At 32.9% G+C, this 17,039-nt stretch overlaps 2 protein-coding genes across 3 annotated transcripts; one reads left to right on the top strand and one right to left on the bottom strand.

The window, feature by feature from the left end:
* Window positions 1-1,014: 1,014 nt before the first annotated feature.
* On the top strand, window positions 1,015-4,678 carry LOC120215266 (peroxisomal membrane protein PEX14-like). Of its 2 annotated transcripts, none has more exons than XM_039212990.1 (12): window positions 1,015-1,130; window positions 1,411-1,637; window positions 1,742-1,790; window positions 1,948-2,123; window positions 2,245-2,431; window positions 2,609-2,758; window positions 3,306-3,376; window positions 3,490-3,529; window positions 3,632-3,705; window positions 3,893-3,937; window positions 4,022-4,069; window positions 4,319-4,678. In XM_039212990.1, the coding sequence occupies exons 2-12, from the start codon at window positions 1,494-1,496 to the stop codon at window positions 4,466-4,468; spliced, it is 1,134 nt and encodes a 377-aa protein (XP_039068921.1). In that variant the 5' UTR covers window positions 1,015-1,130; window positions 1,411-1,493; the 3' UTR covers window positions 4,469-4,678. The 2 variants fall into 2 exon arrangements, with proteins under 2 accessions (XP_039068921.1, XP_039068922.1); XM_039212991.1 differs by having other exon boundaries at window positions 3,644-3,705.
* Window positions 4,679-6,164: 1,486 nt separating this feature from the next.
* LOC120215267 lies at window positions 6,165-7,248 on the bottom strand. Its single transcript, XM_039212992.1, has 2 exons — window positions 6,995-7,248; window positions 6,165-6,952 (listed from the first exon to the last, which is right to left on the bottom strand). The coding sequence occupies exons 1-2, from the start codon at window positions 7,116-7,118 to the stop codon at window positions 6,198-6,200; spliced, it is 879 nt and encodes a 292-aa protein (XP_039068923.1). The 5' UTR covers window positions 7,119-7,248; the 3' UTR covers window positions 6,165-6,197.
* Window positions 7,249-17,039: the final 9,791 nt, after the last annotated feature.

The raw sequence follows: 17,039 nt of genomic DNA on the forward strand, positions 1-17,039 counted from the left end.
AATTTTGAAACTTTTGAAAGATCGATGATCAAAATGATTATTTGAGCATAATTCAATGACCTCCGATGTACTTTATCCTCTTCATTTTTAGATATCTTACCGTTTACTTTTGTGTTTTCCTTTTATGGAAGTTGGAAGGAATCATGAAAGTCAAAATACAACTACACCGACAATCTGTTCCCAAAACATAAATATACATACATGTAGGGATCTACCAAGTGATTGGCCTTCAAATTAAAAAAGAAACATGAAAGACACATCGATTAATAAGTAAATCAAAATGCTAACTTGGAAGATTGGAGGTGAGGTCAACAACGATGGACCGCCTTTTGGTTGTCTCCAATAAGCTATAATGGCGTTTGCGTTTGAGATGTGAAACTGGCCAATTTTACAAATATTTTCACACTATGGTTTTATTTGACTTGATACTTAATTAATAATATATTTTTATATTAAATTTCATAATTAGTTTAATTTATTTTTTTTAATTTTCTATACGCTTTTTTTTTAATTTAATCCCTCGTACCAACAGACCTAACCCAAAAGAAAGTCAAATAAAACACTTTGAGAACAAACATAATTACCATATTTTATATATTTATTTGAATTTGAAGGGCAGGGTATGTCGGCTCTTAGGTTCGTCCCCTGTTTCCTAATGTCATTTGGGTTGTACATTATTTTACATTTTTATTTTTAATTTATTAAGCAAGTATATTTTTATTCCATAAACTTAATGTAAGTGATATTATTCATATTGTTTAATATAATTAAAATATCACAGCAACTAAATATCAAACTCATAATTAAGTTCTCATGGAGTTAAATATGGTGGTAGACTTCTAGGTTGAGACAATTTATCCAATTAGACCAGTTGGGAACCCACCCAGATGAAATAGACTAGTTTAATTTCAAGCCCGGTTCATCAAAATCCAGCCCAAGTTTCTCTTTCTTACAAACATTAAACCAATAAAATCTTTGTCTGATCAAATCTTTGTCCCTGTTCTGTGTCTATGATCTTCCTCGCCCTTCATGTGATCAGCTGTAAAGATTTCATTCATTCGAAACAATAATCGCTTTAAGTTATGGATGTATAAGTAGCAATTTAAGAATCGTGTTTTCTACAAGGAACGGTAAGAAATTTAATACGCTTCCCTATTTTTTTGTTTGATTTAATAATACGTTGCCATTATAGATTGAAATTGTGGAGATTTAGATGTTTGCATTTGCTCATGCAATGTTGTTATTTTAGCTTTGTCAGCTAACAATGAATAAAGAATGTTGATTAGAGTTGAGAAATCCAATTGAGATTGAGTTGGTTATTGATTTGACTCGGAGGAATGCAATCTATAGCCCTAAAGTTTGCAACTTTGTTTTGGGTTACTAAAGTTCAATCTAGAGTCACTTTTATAGGTTGGAAGGGGGGGGAAAAAAATCCAAGGGAGAGAAATCAAGAGAAACTTCAGAAGAATTGTGTATCTTTAAACTCTGAACCAATGAGGGAGGAGCTAGTGGAGATGGCTGTTAAGTTTCTATTACATCCGACTGTCGGAAGAAGTCCGATTAGCCAGAGGCGTTTGTTTCTCGAGAATAAAGGCCTTACGAGTGATGAGATAGATGAAGCCTTTCGTCGTGTTCCTGTGAGCACATTGATCTTTTTGCTTCATACATGATTCTATGTAATTTCTTCTTTTTGCTTCTATATTTTGATAACATTTTATTTTTCCTGTTGTGCAAATTGAAGGATGCTACATCAAGTGTATCATTTCGACAAGACATTAACTCGAGTCAAGGTAATAAGTTTAAGCTTTTGACATGTTTCATCCATGGAATAGTTTTAAGCTTTTAACAAAGATTGTTAGTTCCGGCAATGTACTTAGTAACCTTATACCCTAAAGTGTGATCACAAGCACATTTTTATGGATGATTCCTATCAATTATTAAAAACAGATGTGCAATCAAAGCCATTTGCTAGTGTTCAACTACAAGGCACACCGCAGTCCTCCCAACCTCTGGCGGAATCGATGCTCACAGTTTCTCGATCATCCCGGTTTTCCTGGTCATACGCAATTGTTTCTGTAGTGCTACTTATTTTTTCTGGCGCCGGGACTTCCATGCTCCTAAAGGTAATAAAAACAAGTTGGCATTAGTAGCTTGGTGTAAAAAATTCCCAAAATGTTTATTTTTGTTGTAGCATGTTACTATGTTAGTATGGTTCCCTTGTTTGATGTTCTATTGTCTGTTTAGAAATTCTTTTTGCCCGGGTTGAAGTCATGGATCCGTAAGGTTGTTCTGGAAGAGGATGATGACGATGAAGGAAGACACTCGAAACAAAGCTTGTCTAAAGAAGCGATCGAAGCTGCCAAGGCAGCTGCAGTGGCTTCCGTCGTTGCTGCAAAATCTAGTCTGCAAATGTTGCAGTCAAATAAAGAAGGTGAGTTTTATCCAAAAGATGCTTCGGCCTTGTTCTTTTAGCAACTTACATGACATGCTTGATTTTGATGTATTTGTAAGAGGCTCTTTTCATCTCCCCTGCCCCTTTAACATTACGTTTCTACTTTTGAGCTGTTGATCTCTAACAGATAACGGCACTGATTTTATCCTTTGCTAGAGGGGAGACACTTTGATGTTCTGTTAAGACGTTTAGGCATCCATATAGCAGAACTGAGGTCGATGAGTATAACGGTACAGAGACTGGATAGTGCTAGGACTGCTTCCTACAAACACACTGATCAGTACAGTCAGCGCACATCACAGAATGGTAGGCTGCATGGTTTAATTATGCAAATTTGTATTCTTTGTTTACATCTCAATCATTTCCTTTTGCTTCATCGTCGCAAACAAGTTGTAAATGCTTCAGTTACCATTCGTGCTGTCTCATATGTTTCTAACTAATTATGAATCTGTTTTTAACTGATTCAAGATTAATAGTCTTTCCATTTTTACTTTCTTTTTACCCCAAAACTGAAGTAATGATATGTTTATGGATTACATCAATACATTTATTACCGAGTCTTTGGAATAATGATACGTTCGGGTACAATATCCTCTTTTAGTAGTCCTTAAAATTTTGGTGGAGTCCTGTAATTAATGTATCATACAATATCCTCATTCGGAGCTTTGTGATTCCTCTTTAGTATTTAGATCCATCGTCAGTAGGATCTGTTAACAAGTTTAATAAATGGTCTTTTTTCTTCTTCGGAAATACTCTCTTCTAACAACTTTAGTGTTTCAGCTTTCTTCTCTTAGGAAATGTAACAATGTTTTGAATTTGTCTTGATTTGTTTTTGCCTCTTTGAAATAATCAGGACTTGATAGCAATCTGTCAAAGGCATCTGTCGTACACGGAGATTACCCAAGAAACTTCCCCAGTCCGATGGTAATTCAACAAGGCTCATATACTGCTTGGAATCCGTAATGTTGTCATATTTCACCGAGGCATTACTTGAACATCCCAACTCTAATGACTTTGTTTCTTCCTTTTCCATTCAGAAATTTAGAACAAGTGGTGTGCCAAATTTTGATAGTTCAGGTACCTTTCCTATCTCTTCTCAGTATTATGTTCTCTTCCTTCTATCTAGTTCTGCATTTGGGCTAAATATTGCGATTGCTTGTTTGTTTTCTTTGATGATAGGAACTTCTACAGTTAGGCCTTCATCTGCATCTTCGAGACCCTCTGCCGGCCAGCACCCAAAGTCTTATATGGAGGTATTTTATTTTTCATTTCTTTTTCACATCGTTAGCACTTCGATGATAAAATTTAGCGTTAGATAGGTGAATGGTTTCTTTGCATAAATGGCCCGGTGAATTGTACGCTACGTATCACATTTTAGCACAGCAAAGTTCCTTTCAGCTTTCTCATGTTATCTACAACTAAAGTCGGTAAGTTTTGCAGATCATGGGTAAGATACAAAGAGGAGAGAAACCTCCTGGAATAAAAGTAAGCACTCATCTCCACGGTCGATAAAAGAAATGTGATTCATCGATTTGATTTTAATGTTATATTTCTTATTTTGGATTTCAGGATATCGACGATTCACCTCCAAATCCTCAGATAACTCCAAGACTTAAGGTAAGTCATTCCGAAAAGTCATCATAGTCTCTTGCTTGCTGCTCTTTGCACAATATACGTGAGGAATTAAATAAAACAACTGCAAGTGAAACCAGATAACGGCCTTTTTCTTTTCTTTTTTGATTACAAGAGAAAATTAAACAGATAACGGCCTTCCTTAAAATGTACCACATAACTACGGATTTAATATTCTTGTTTTTAGTTCTATCTTTAGCCATTTCCGTTAGTTAAACCTTGTGTTTCGAACAGCCTTGGGAATCTCGACTGCAGAACAACTTCGGTTACACACCGGGAAAAGGGTTTTCTCAGCCAAATGGAGAGAATGGACAGCCATGGTGGAGACGTAATAATAATACCAACGGTAGAGTGGAAGCCGGGAGTCCGAGGATCGACAAATAGCCGGTTCAGCAGTCTTCAGGTATCTCACTCCCCCCCAATATTAAGAGTAGAGGGTCTCGTCCCAAATCATCGGCTTCCGGTTGAGAAGTATGGAATTCATGATTCAGAAGATATGCATAAGAACACTGTATACTTTGTTGAGTTGGTCTAGTTACAGGTGGAATGGTCATCTTTGGTTTGAAGTTTGAGAACAAAATCTATAGAAATGTTGTGTGGATGCGATGTTCATAAAAGAAAAATCAATTCAAATATGTGAAAATCACTACTTGATAGATGCTAACGACAACTTATTCTGTGGCCTTTATTTATATTTTTCAATTAAATATGATTTAAAAAAGTAAAATTCGGAATGAGAGTTTAATTGTGTGTATCAATATTAAACATTTAATAAGAGAGTTTTAACTTTTTATAATTTTATTTAATTTGGCTAAATTAATCTATATTTAATTTGTTAAATGGATGAGTGGAGAATGTTTTACTATTTCTTAATTCTGAAATTTCTTCACGCGTTATATATCCTTACAAATAATTCCAAAATTATAATTTATAAAGACAATTTAGATTATTACAAACACACACGAGTACGTATTTGGATTATAAATTATTGGGTAAATTGCACTTTTAGTATCCTAACTATCACTTTTATTTTGTTTTGGTCATCCGATTATTTTTTAAAATTATACCTAACGTTTAATTTTAGTTTCATTTTAGTCATCCGTCGTTAAAAAAATAACAGTAATATGTTGTCATTGAATTTAAAAAAAATGAAATATAAGCAATTTTGTTAATTTTTTAACAATGAGTGACCAAAATAAAACTAAAATGTAATGTTATGTATGATTTTGAAAAAAAATAGTTAGGTGATCAAAACAAAATAAAAATAGTATACTAAACGTATAGTTTAACTTGTATTTTTCATAATACGTGTCTTCAAACTTTGCTGTTATTGTTCGATTTTTCATATGTTTTGTTTTGTTTTTTTTTTTGTTTAGGTTCCAGAGGACAATTACGATGCTTCAAAACCAAAGTCGTACATAATAGAAAAAATATATTAAATATTAAGGCTTGAATGTGGAATTGTAGAATTTTATATTTTTAATATTCTAAATAAAGTAATTAATTAAATTTTAATTTGATTGTTGCAACTACCAAACCCCTTGCTTGAATGGGTTTGGTGGATTTATGCCTAAATTAGATCCTGTACCAAAAAGGGATGTCGAAATAATTTGATTAAATTCTAAACTTAATTGTCAACTAAATTTTAAACTTGATCAATGGATAAAATACTTATATTATTTTGAAATATCGAGATCAAATATGTTCACAAAATCATGTGTAGTTATTTATTCGTTTTGAAAATTTATGTGTAAGATCAATTATTGTAATTGTGATTATAATACTTAGGAAATCTGTAAGTAATTAGAATCATAAAAAATAAATAAAAACTTTTTAATCATATCAAAATATTTTTTTTGGTATAAAATAATATTTATTAAAAAAAATTAATTGTTTGACAATGATACTTAAATATATTTACCGCCTACATCGGTAAAAGAAATACAAATAATAAGTTATCATAAACCCAATGTTGGGCTTCTCCAATAATTTCGTTTAGATAAATATATAAACAAATTACTATAATATAAAACACTGTACTCTCAAAATTTACAAAAATAATAATAAAATTAAAATTAATTTTAATTTTAATTTTAATTAATTAAGTAGAAACCTAATATGGATGAACATTTCTGCTAAAGCCGCTGACGTTTGTGAAAAACCCGATCTGCTTATACGGTAAATACGACCGCCTTTTAATCCCTTCCTTTTGTGCTCTGTTATTAATGTAAAGCTTTTCGTGAGCTGAAGGTGACGCCATTTTACCGCTCTTCTCTGTCTTCTTCACCTTTGGTTTCTCTAAGATTGCTTTGGACGTCAATTTCTTCTCTTCTCTTTCGTTTTTCTTCTCAGTTTTTATCGACGAGGACGACGACGACGACGAAGAAGAAGAAGAAGGCGGAGGATGGCTTAAGAGGACGAACGCGGTTTTGCCGTCGCTATTACATCGAAGCTTCAAATCTCTGAACCTCCAAAGCTTGGAGAATCCCGTGGAGTTGCTCTTTCGACAAGTGTCCGGTGAGGCTTTCTCCACGGTTTTTGCACCTCTCCACTCGCAGTACGGTCCCTCCGGTTCCGACGTCGCGTCCGTTGAATCTTCCACGAAAACCTTCCTCACCTGAGGCGGTAGAGCGACGTCACCCTCGTCGGTCTTCAAAATGGTACCGTCTTCGTCGACGAAGAGGAGATCTTGATTGAATAACGGAAAAATCGGACGGATCTGACCGTCTTGGAACAAGTCGTCCGCAGAAATCGGGGATCCATGAGGACTTAAACAAACAAACGAAAACTCTTCCTCTTCCTCTTCGCTTTGTTCTTCCTTTTCATCTTCATCTCCTATTTCCGACTGACTGTTCAATTTCTTTTCATCTCCATCTCCTATGTCCGGCTGACTGTTCAATTTCCCTTCTCCTTCCTCGTCAGCCTCCTCGTCTCTGAGCTGCAGTTTAAGTCCGAAATCGTAGCTGAACTTTCCTGTGCCGGAGAAGCTGTTAAAGGTGGGAGACAACAACGGTGAAGAACTCATGACTTGCATCGCAAAAAACAAAGAAGAAGAAGAATTTCAAGAACGAAAGCCTTTGATTATGTATGGTTTTGCGGCAGATAAGTATATAAAGGAGAAAATAAATTTAAGAAGTCGGTTTGAGTTTGTCGGGTTTTAAATAGAAGTGGTTGGTTGTAGGGTCGAAACTTCCACACTTTTTTTAATTAATTAAAAATAATAATATTAATTATGAACGCGGAAATATTTACAGCAATACTGTAAATGCAAGGAAATGAGAGAGACCTCAATCAAGACGAAATACGTCGAGCTTTTCTATTTTACTTTTTTTCCTTTTGGGAAAATGACCTTTATCTTTTTTTCATTATTTTATTAACTTTTACTCTAGTTTTTGCATTTTATATCAAATATGTTCTTAAAATATTTAATACAAAAATATTAAATTTTCATTTTATATTATGAGTTAAAATATAATACACCGGTTAAATATATTTAAAGTAAGGTTTTTTGCGTTAATATTATTTTTAAATGATAGCTAAAACAACAAAGGTGAAAAAGCGAAGTTGGTGGTTGATAGACAAGTAACACGTGTAAAAAATATCTGCTGACGTAAGGTTATAAAAATATCTGCTGCGCCTAATGAATTTAAAATATATTATTTAACAAAAAAATAATTAGGGAAATTAATTACATAATGATGTGGAAAAAGTAAAAGTTGGCATGGTGCATGTGCAAAGATATTGTTAAACAATAAAAAATTAATTCATCATACATGGTAAGGATGCATCATCCGTGATGTAATGGGGTATATGCCTTGCCTTGAGCAAGAGCAACAAGTGTATTCCTTCCCCCTTAGTCTTTTTACTAAGTAGAGAGTTCTAGAAATAGACTTTTCAAAAGTCAATCCATTCATGTGGTTCTAGAAATAATTTTTTTTAAAGTCCATCAGGTAAATAACTGGTCGACTCCGTTACATTTGTCTATTTCATCTTTATATTCAATGGACGCTTCTTAAATATTTTGAGTAAACTCTACATTTAGTATCTAAATTATAAATTATATTTTATTTTAATACCTAAATTTTTATTTATTTTAAAATTATACATAACGTTTACTTTTTGTTTCGTTTTGGTATCTATCTGTTAAAAACTTAACGGAACTGTTACAACATGGTATTTTTTATGGATAAATTACATCATTCATTACTCAGCTACATTCTCACTCCAATTTTGGTTACTGAAGTTTAATATTTTTAATTTAATTATTTAACTTTTAAATTACTCATAATGTAATCACTCTAACTTCAAAATTTATTTTTTATTTTAATTATATATTAATAAAATAATAATGATAAATGTCATGCCACAAAAATTATCAATAAAATAAATTAGAGTAATTAAAACATGAGCAATTTAAAAGTTGTGTAGTTAAATTTAAAAAAATTAAACTTTAGTGACCAAAATAAGAGTGAGAAGATAGTTAAGTGATGAATAATGTAATTTATCCATAGAAAATGTCACGTGTAGTAGTTCTATTAAGTTTTTAACGGTGATGTACTAAAATGAAATAAAAAATAAATATTTAGAATGATTTTAAAATAAATGAAAGTTTAAATATCAAAACGAAACAAAATTGATAAATTTAAATATTAAGCGTGTAGTTTACCCATATTTATATGCTAAAAATCAAATCCATTTTAATGAAATGACGAAAATAATAAAAAATAGAATTTAACTCAATTAATATACAACTCATCTATATCTATATCTATATCTATATCTATATCTTTATTTTTATATATTTATATAGATATGAATGACTTGAGTGGGTCAGAGACATTAACTAATTGATAAGATGTTAAAATGTCAAATTCATTCAACGTAGGATGAATTTTATCATTAGTCACCAATTTATTATTTCTTTTCTATATTAGTCATCAAACTATTTTCTGTTATAAATTTTCACTAGCATTATGTTATTTTTAGTCACCAGTTACTAAAAAATTAACGACGATACTAACAAATTATTTAAATTCTCCACGTCGGTTTCTCTTTCTCATTAGCAACACATGTATTATTTTTTAAAATAATCTTGTATGGACTAATAAAATGATGACACGTGTTCTCATTCCATTCTCATGAGAAAAAAAAATCACATTGTGTCGTGTGTTGATAATATTTCACACAAAAAAAAAACATGAAAAATTAATGATCAAAGAGCTTAATTGATTTAAATGTTTAGTTTTAGATATTAATTTTCAATTTTTAATTCAAAAGGTCAGTTAAATATCAAAATATTCAAAGACCTAAAATATATTTTTTTACAAAAAAATTAAAGACTTTGTACACCTTAAATGTAATATAATGTCCTCGTAAAATCTAATTTTAATTTAATCAAATAATAGTTGTTTGAAAACTATGATTCTAGACGATATTATGAGTTATATTGTCAAACAATAACCAATCATCTTTCTAGACAATGTTTGAAGTGACGAGAAGCAATTATAAAATAATGTAAGGGCAGATTAGAATGATTTAATGATGTTTTTATCACGATGGAATCATTGGATAAGGTTGGGTTGTAACCATAATAAAGAAAACAACTGGACGAGGTCAGTTCATTTTGGAACATTCGATGTTGGAGTTAGGCTGCTTGTAATAAACACATTTTATAAGTCAAGGTCAAGGTGGGCAAACAGGCACTTTTTAAGTTCATTTACCCAAACAAAATAAATTAATAGATTAATCTCATAAACTTAAAATGTAATTAAATGAATATATTTAATTTAATTTGAATTTTGTTTAGGGTTAATTTCATCATATATCCCCAAGTTGTTATTCATTTTCAAATTTGATCCTTAAATTTAAAAAAAAAAATTAATTGAGTCATCAAAAGATCAATATGATATCAATCAAATCTTTTTGTTAGCTAATCAGTTAGTTTGGGCGTTAAATGCTAGTACAGGACAGAGTCAGGATTGAACTAAGAGAGGGATATACTGTTTAACTTTGAAATAAATAAGGTCTTTAAAATTGAATAAACCATAAAATTTAAAGGAGTTATGGTTTAATTTCTCTAATTTTAAAATTGAAGGATCTTAAAGAGTAATTAAACCAGAAAAATTAGAAGTCAAAATTTGATTTAAAACTGAAAGGGTCCTGAAATATAATTAAACCAATAAATTTTAGGAGGGACAAATATAAATAAATAAATAAATATATACCCATTACATTGATAATTTAAATTTAAAGTGTTAAGAAAATTTACTAAAAATGTCATCTTATAACGGTCAGATAAATTGAAGCATAAGAATTTTTTTATTAATATGGGGTGAGTATAAGGTATTATATGTTTAAAGACTCTCAACTATTTAATGTTGAGCAAACATATCCCCGATATATATGGTGCTCGAACCCAAGACTTCAAAGAAAAAATAATAATTTCTAAATCACTAAAATTACTTTGTTCATGCTTAAGCATGAGAATTAAATATTAGCATTTATAGCATCCCCTTAACTTGTTAGTATTGTTTAGTAGTTGACTGAGTTGTTTCAAACTCCAATCACCAATTCTTGATTGATGCCAAGGGGTTAGTGTCTCACACTTTTCTTCTCCTCCAAGGCTTGAATTCCTTGTAGCCCACCTCAACTACGAGTTGGTTGGTTGGTTGAGCTCAGATTAGGTTAAAAATGAAGCCAAGGGGTTAGTGTCTCACACTTCTCTTCTCCTCCAAGGCTTGAATTCCTTGTAGCCCACCTCAACTACGAGTTGGTTGGTTGAGCTCAGATTAGGTTAAAAATGAAGCCAAGGGGTTAGTGTCTCACACTTCTCTTCTCCTCCAAGGCTTGAATTCCTTGTAGCCCACCTCTACTACGAGTTGGTTGGTTGAGCTCAGATTAGGTTAAAAACTAGGTTTACACACACACAAATCAAATCAATTTAAAATATAAAATAGATTCGAGTTTAAGTTTTAACGTTGACTCCATCTATTTTATAAGTTTATAGTGTATTATATATAATTCGATTTATAATATAAAAATAAATTTGTAATAGTATGTATAACAAGTGTTTAACTGCCAACGACACAATGTATTGATTTCTTTCAACATGTAATCTTCCCCATTTCCCTTCTTCAAAGTATTGTTTCAATCCCCAGTTGTCTTCAAATTTCTTGCTACTATTTCTAATAACGTAAAAAAAAATCATGAACAGGGCTTTCAAACTTTTTTCGATTGATCTATAGTTTGAATTTTCATTCTTTTAGTGGTTTTACTAATTAAAAAAGGGATAAACTATACAAATGGTCAATAATATTTGAATAAGTTTTTATTTTTCCCATTGAAATTTCAAAATTAACAAATTAATCATTAACGTTATCGATTTATAACAAATCAGTCATTCAATGCTAATAATCTTTATTGTTTGTGACGAAAAGCTGATGTGACACGTTAATCGTTGGCTTGGCATCATTTGACCACGAGACAATCATTTTGACATATCTTTTTCTTTAATATCCAACTTCTTTTAACTCCTCAAAAATCCATCTTTTTTTCACTTTAATCTTCCAATCTCCTGATACTTGTTTCAGTTATGCATCTTTCCTTCGAACTCATGCATGGAATTTTATGTGATGTTTAAATTAGGTGAAACATAAGGGAATTTCAATTTTCCTAATGCATGCAGGGATGATTGGAACATTTCAAGCTGTATATACGGGTTTCTCCAACCTCGTAATTTCTTATCAATCTCTGGTTCTTTCCTAAAGAGTGATTTAATAACCCTAGTTTTAGAGAGTTCGAATTGAAGACTATTTTGTTGATAAAAGGTTGGAGATAAAGCAAGCAGCTGAAGGGACACAAGGACTTGTTGAAGCTCGTGTTTACAATACAGAGGAAGTGTGAGAGCTTCTTAAGTATTCGCTTGTTGAACCCTTTACGCTTTCCTATTATTTACTCTATTCGTATTCGCTGCACTATAGTGGATCGACGCATGGTCCCACATCATCATTAACAACTCAGATTTAGCTCATGTTCTCCAAGCTATTCATCATCAACTACTTATAAATCTCAAAGCCAAGGTATTTGTTTACATACTTAAAACCAGAAGTTGCATATCTGCTTTAAAATATAGAATTTGCTAGGTTTAATATATTAAGTAAAATAACAATTATACTTTATTAATAATGACCAAACAATTGCCTCTTACATCTTGTTGCGTGTAACTGTGAGGGGAACGAATTTGATCAATGGCCAAAAGACTAGGAGTCACATGTGGTTGGCAGTGAACGTGTGGGAAGGATTGAAGCTGAAGGTGAAAGGTTGAAGGAATCCCAGTTTATTAATAAATCTCTCTCCGCGCTTGGAGATGTGATTTCTGCCCTTGCATCCAAATCTGGCCATATTCCTTACAGGTGTCTCTCAATCTCTATCTCATAACTCACGTGTAAACACAACACATAGGCTCAGCACATAAAAAATTAAGTCTCGTCAACACTTCTACTCTTTCTACTTTTCCATGAAACCATGAACTCTAAACTCACATATGCTACAGAGCTCTCTTAGTAAAACGACAGAGATGAGAAAATGAAGATTGAACAAAAAGATTGGCCAAAATGGTTGTACTGTGGTCAAATGATGTCAAGTCAACGATTGATGCGCCACATCAATTTTTCGTCACTCGCAGTAATGGCTATGAACGTTGAGTTTCTGATTTTTATTTTAAATCGATAAAATTAGTGATCAATTTGATACTTTTAAAACTTTAATGAAAAATGAAAATGTACTCAAACATTAATGACCATTTGTATAATTTACCCAAAATAATTGGGTTTTAGGCTAGGGATATACTTTTCTTGAATTTTAATGTTCCGTCCCATTGAATTTATCATTTTTAATTTTAAAATTGTCATACTTAAAATTTTTTATTAGAAAAGTTAACAAAAGAAAAACACTTATATTTTTTTATCCTCATTTGTCTCATTCTTTTACATCTTTAAAAACAAATATGTCAAATTTATCCATAACCTTTTGGGGATAATTTGTTATTTCTCTAGTGTTATTTCACGACTTTAGTCCTTATTCTGAAGACGTCGGATGCTTGTAGATTGCAAGATTTCTAGCATATCTTTTGCTGTTCGGTGGTGTATAAATCAATCACGAGGATTTTGGTGGATAGACTAACTACCTTCTTCCTGGGCATGATCCTTCTTAGCTAGTCTGCTTTCGTTAAAGGTGGGAGTATTATGGATAATACATTACTTGCTTAAGAATTGGTCGCGGGCTATGTTAGGAAAACTTTTTCCCCTAGATGTGCGCTTAAAATTAATTTGCAAAAAGCGTTCGACAGTCTTATTTGGGATTTCATTATAATTGTCTTGAAGGTGATGAGTTTGCTAGAGGGATTTCGGGAGTGGATTAGAGTAGGTTTTCGGTTACCCTTAATGGCAGTTTGGTGGGTTACTTTAGGGGGCTAGAGGTGTTCAGTAAGGAACCCTCTTTTCCCGTACCTTTTTGTGCTCTCTATGAATATACTTGCCAGTATGTTGGATATGGCAGCTAGTAAGGGAGTTTTCCATTATCATCTGAAATGTAAGAAGATCAGCCTAATTTACCTTTACTTTGTTGACTACCTGTTAATTTTCTCTAAGGGATCGATAGATTCAATTGCCGGAATCCAAAGTGTTTTGGGATGCTTTTACGATTACTCAAGATTACACCTAAACCCTTTGAAATATGAGCTCTTTTCTTTTAGGGTCACAGCTGGTGAGTTACTTACCATACAGGCCTAATCGAGATTTAGACTTGGTGTTCTTCTTGTTCGTTACATGGGGGTTCCTTCGGTAACGAGGAAACTGACAAAGAAGGATTGTCAACCTCAACGTTAGTAGCATGATGGATCAATGGTCTAATCGGAAGTTGAGTTATGTTGGTAGGCTTCAATTGGTGTGCTTTGTGTTGTTCAGTATTATAATTTTTTTGGTGCATGCAACTTGTGCTTCTGAAGAGTGTGACTAGTAGGATTGATCTGTTTTGTTCTCGATTTTTTTGGAAGGGCCATGATTCTCTTGCTTCGGGAGCCAAAGTGTGTTGGAAGAAGGTTTGCTTGGCTAAATCCGATGGTGGGATGGGTTTGAAGTATTTATATTGTTGAAATAAAGTGTTCTTGTTTCAGATGATAAAGAACATTCTAGCGGACGAGGGGTTCTTTTGGGTTGCATGGGTGAAGGTTTACATGATTAAGTCGAATGATTTTTAGATGATTGAGGTTAAAACTGTTGAAAAGTCAAGATAAGTGGCCAAATTGATGGCCAAACTATTTGGTGCAAATTGTTGAAAAAAATTGTTAGGCACCGAAAGTTTGGATTGAAAAACAATTCCACCTAAAATGTTGAAAATGTGGATGGTAAAACTATGCAATTTGTCATTGTAATTTAGGGTATTTATAATATTAGTCCTTAAACTTCAACTATAAATACCCTAGCTCATTTAGCTTCAAAACCATACCAAAGCATTCTAGCTTTCTTCCAATACTAGAGAGAATTTAGAGAGTTTCTTGAGAGTTGTTTTCTCCTTTTTATCAAGAGAGAATTATCATTGTTTTCTCCTTGGTAGATCGAGAGAGGTTGTAATTCCTATTTTTCTCATAGTGAAATTCTTCTACCGTTGCCCGTGGTTTTTTACCCTATATTATTTAGGGGTTTTCCACGTAAATTTTGTGTCTCTTTTATCTTCAATTTTTATTTTCTCAAATTATCAATTGCATTTTTGCTCTATCCGATAGCCGTCTTCCGCAACAATTGGTATCAGAACCAGATTAGAGTGTGTAATATCTGCTTATTGTCTTTGTGGTTGCCACCAAAAGGTGGATCCTCCAACATAAGAAAGTAAGAAGTTATTACCCATTCTTTGAAGGTTCCAGAGAACTATTCACGATAGTGAAATAGTGGGAGCTATCCGTAAAAGAAGCTATGACAACGAAATTTGATACTGAAAAATTCAATGGAAGAAATTTCTTATTGTGAAAATTGAAGATGAAGGTCATCCTGAGGAAAGACGGTTGTATACCAGCTATCAGTGAAAGGCCGGTGGATTTCATAGATGACAACAAATGGATCGAAATGGACGGGAATGCTATGGAAAACTTTCATCTAGCATTAGCAGATGAAGTATTGTAAAGCATCGAGGAGAAGAAGACAGCTAAGGAGATATGAGATCATCTCACCAAATTGTACGAGGTCACATCGCTGCACAATAAAATTTTCCTTAAGAGAAAATTGTACACTCTCCGTATGCCAGAATCTACTTCAGTGACAGAGCACTTAAATACACTAAACACTTTATTTTCTCATCTTACATCCTTAAGCTGTAAAATAGGAGAACAATAACGTGCTGAACTTCTACTTCAAAGTCTACCGGATTCGTATGATCAACTCATCATCAACTTGACAAACAGTAATGTCACTAGTCTAGTCTTCGATGACATTGCAGTTGCTGTTCTCCAAGAAGAAAATCGGCGCAAGAACAAGGAAGACAGACAAGTATATCTGCAACAAGCAGAGGCATTGACAACGATGAGAGGGAGATCAACAGAACGTGGCCAAAGCAGCAGTCACAAACATGGTAGATCGAAGTCGAGGAGCAAGAAGAATTTAAAGTGCTACAACTGTGGAAAGAAGGGTCACTTGAAGAAGGATTATTGGAGTCTAAATAAAAACTCCAATCCACAAGGTAATACCGCAAACACTTCAGATGATGGAGATGCTCTATGTTGTGAAGCGTCAACCACCGTGGAAAGAAGAAAAAGATTTACAGATATATGGCTCATTGCTTCAGGAGCAACATATCACATGACCTCAAGAAGAGAATGGTTCCATCAGTATGAACCTATCTCAGGAAGATCTGTGTATAGTTGCAATGATCATGCCTTAGAGATCATTGGCGTGGGAACCATCAAATTGAAGATGTATGATGTAACAATTAAAATTGTTCGAGATGTGCGGCACGTGAAAAGCTTAAAGAAAAATTTATTATCCTACGGATTGTTGGATAATAATGCAAGCAAGATTGAAACACGAAAAGGAATCATGAAGGTGTTCCATGGAGCGCTTGTGGTGCTGAAAGGCGAAAAGATAGCAGTAAACTTGTACATGCTGAAGGGAGAGACTTTGCTAGAAGCAGAAGCCTCTGTTGCCTCATGTAGTTCAGATTCTGCAATGCTATGGCATCAGAAACTTGGACACATGTCAAAACAAGGAATGAAAATCCTTGTGGAGCAAAAGCTACTTCTCGGCTTAACAAATGTATTACTTCCTTTGTGTGAGCATTGTATAACAAGTAAGCAGCACCGGTTGAAATTCAACACGTCAAATTCTAGAGGTAAAAGTGTTCTAGAATTGGTTCACTCTGACGTATGACAAGCACCAGTTATAACATCCTCAATACCGGGTTAGTGACTAAATTGGAAAGTTTCAGATTTTGGTGATTAATATAGAATGAATTAATAATATAAAGATTTATATGTAAATGATTGTGTAGGATTGAATTGAAAGGAAGAAGGAATGGAAGGGCAAAAAGAGCTATTTGCAAGGAAAATTAATTAAAGAAGGGATAAGGATATATATGAGTACAAGTGGGATGAAAAGAAGAGAACACCAAAGCCTTCCAGAGTTATCTTCTTCTTCTTTCTTCCTTGTACGTGTGAACCAAAGCAAAGGTAAGATTTCTGATTATTGAGTTTCTTGTTAAATTTAATATTGGGTTTTGATTATTAGATGATAACTAAGATTAAGGAAAGCTTAAGTTATCTTAACATCAAAGGATGGTTGAGTCAGGAGAGATTTAAGATTTGAAGTTCTTAAATGAAATCTTGGAATATAGTTCATAACTAGAATTGAAAGTTATATTTGACTTGTCATCAATCTAGTTAAGATATACGAAGTGTTAAAAACGGAATTCA

This window comes from Hibiscus syriacus, unplaced genomic scaffold (genome assembly GCF_006381635.1).
Source record: "Hibiscus syriacus cultivar Baekdansim isolate YM2019G1 unplaced genomic scaffold, ASM638163v2 tig00110114_pilon, whole genome shotgun sequence".
Taxonomy (NCBI): Eukaryota; Viridiplantae; Streptophyta; class Magnoliopsida; order Malvales; family Malvaceae; genus Hibiscus; species Hibiscus syriacus.

What these genes read in the sequence shown, in the direction of transcription:
- LOC120215266 (XM_039212990.1), top strand. Translation starts at nt 1,494, where the DNA reads ATGAGGGAGGAGCTAGTGGAGATGGCTGTTAAGTTTCTATTACATCCG. An exon ending in GAAACTTCCCCAGTCCGATG is followed by an intron (nt 3,377 to 3,489) that starts GTAATTCAACAA and finishes TTTTCCATTCAG; the next exon opens with AAATTTAGAACAAGTGGTGT. An exon ending in AGATAACTCCAAGACTTAAG is followed by an intron (nt 4,070 to 4,318) that starts GTAAGTCATTCC and finishes TGTTTCGAACAG; the next exon opens with CCTTGGGAATCTCGACTGCA.
- LOC120215267 (XM_039212992.1), bottom strand. Translation starts at nt 7,118, where the DNA reads ATGCAAGTCATGAGTTCTTCACCGTTGTTGTCTCCCACCTTTAACAGC. An exon ending in CGAGGAGGCTGACGAGGAAG is followed by an intron (nt 6,953 to 6,994) that starts GAGAAGGGAAAT and finishes TAGGAGATGGAG; the next exon opens with ATGAAAAGAAATTGAACAGT.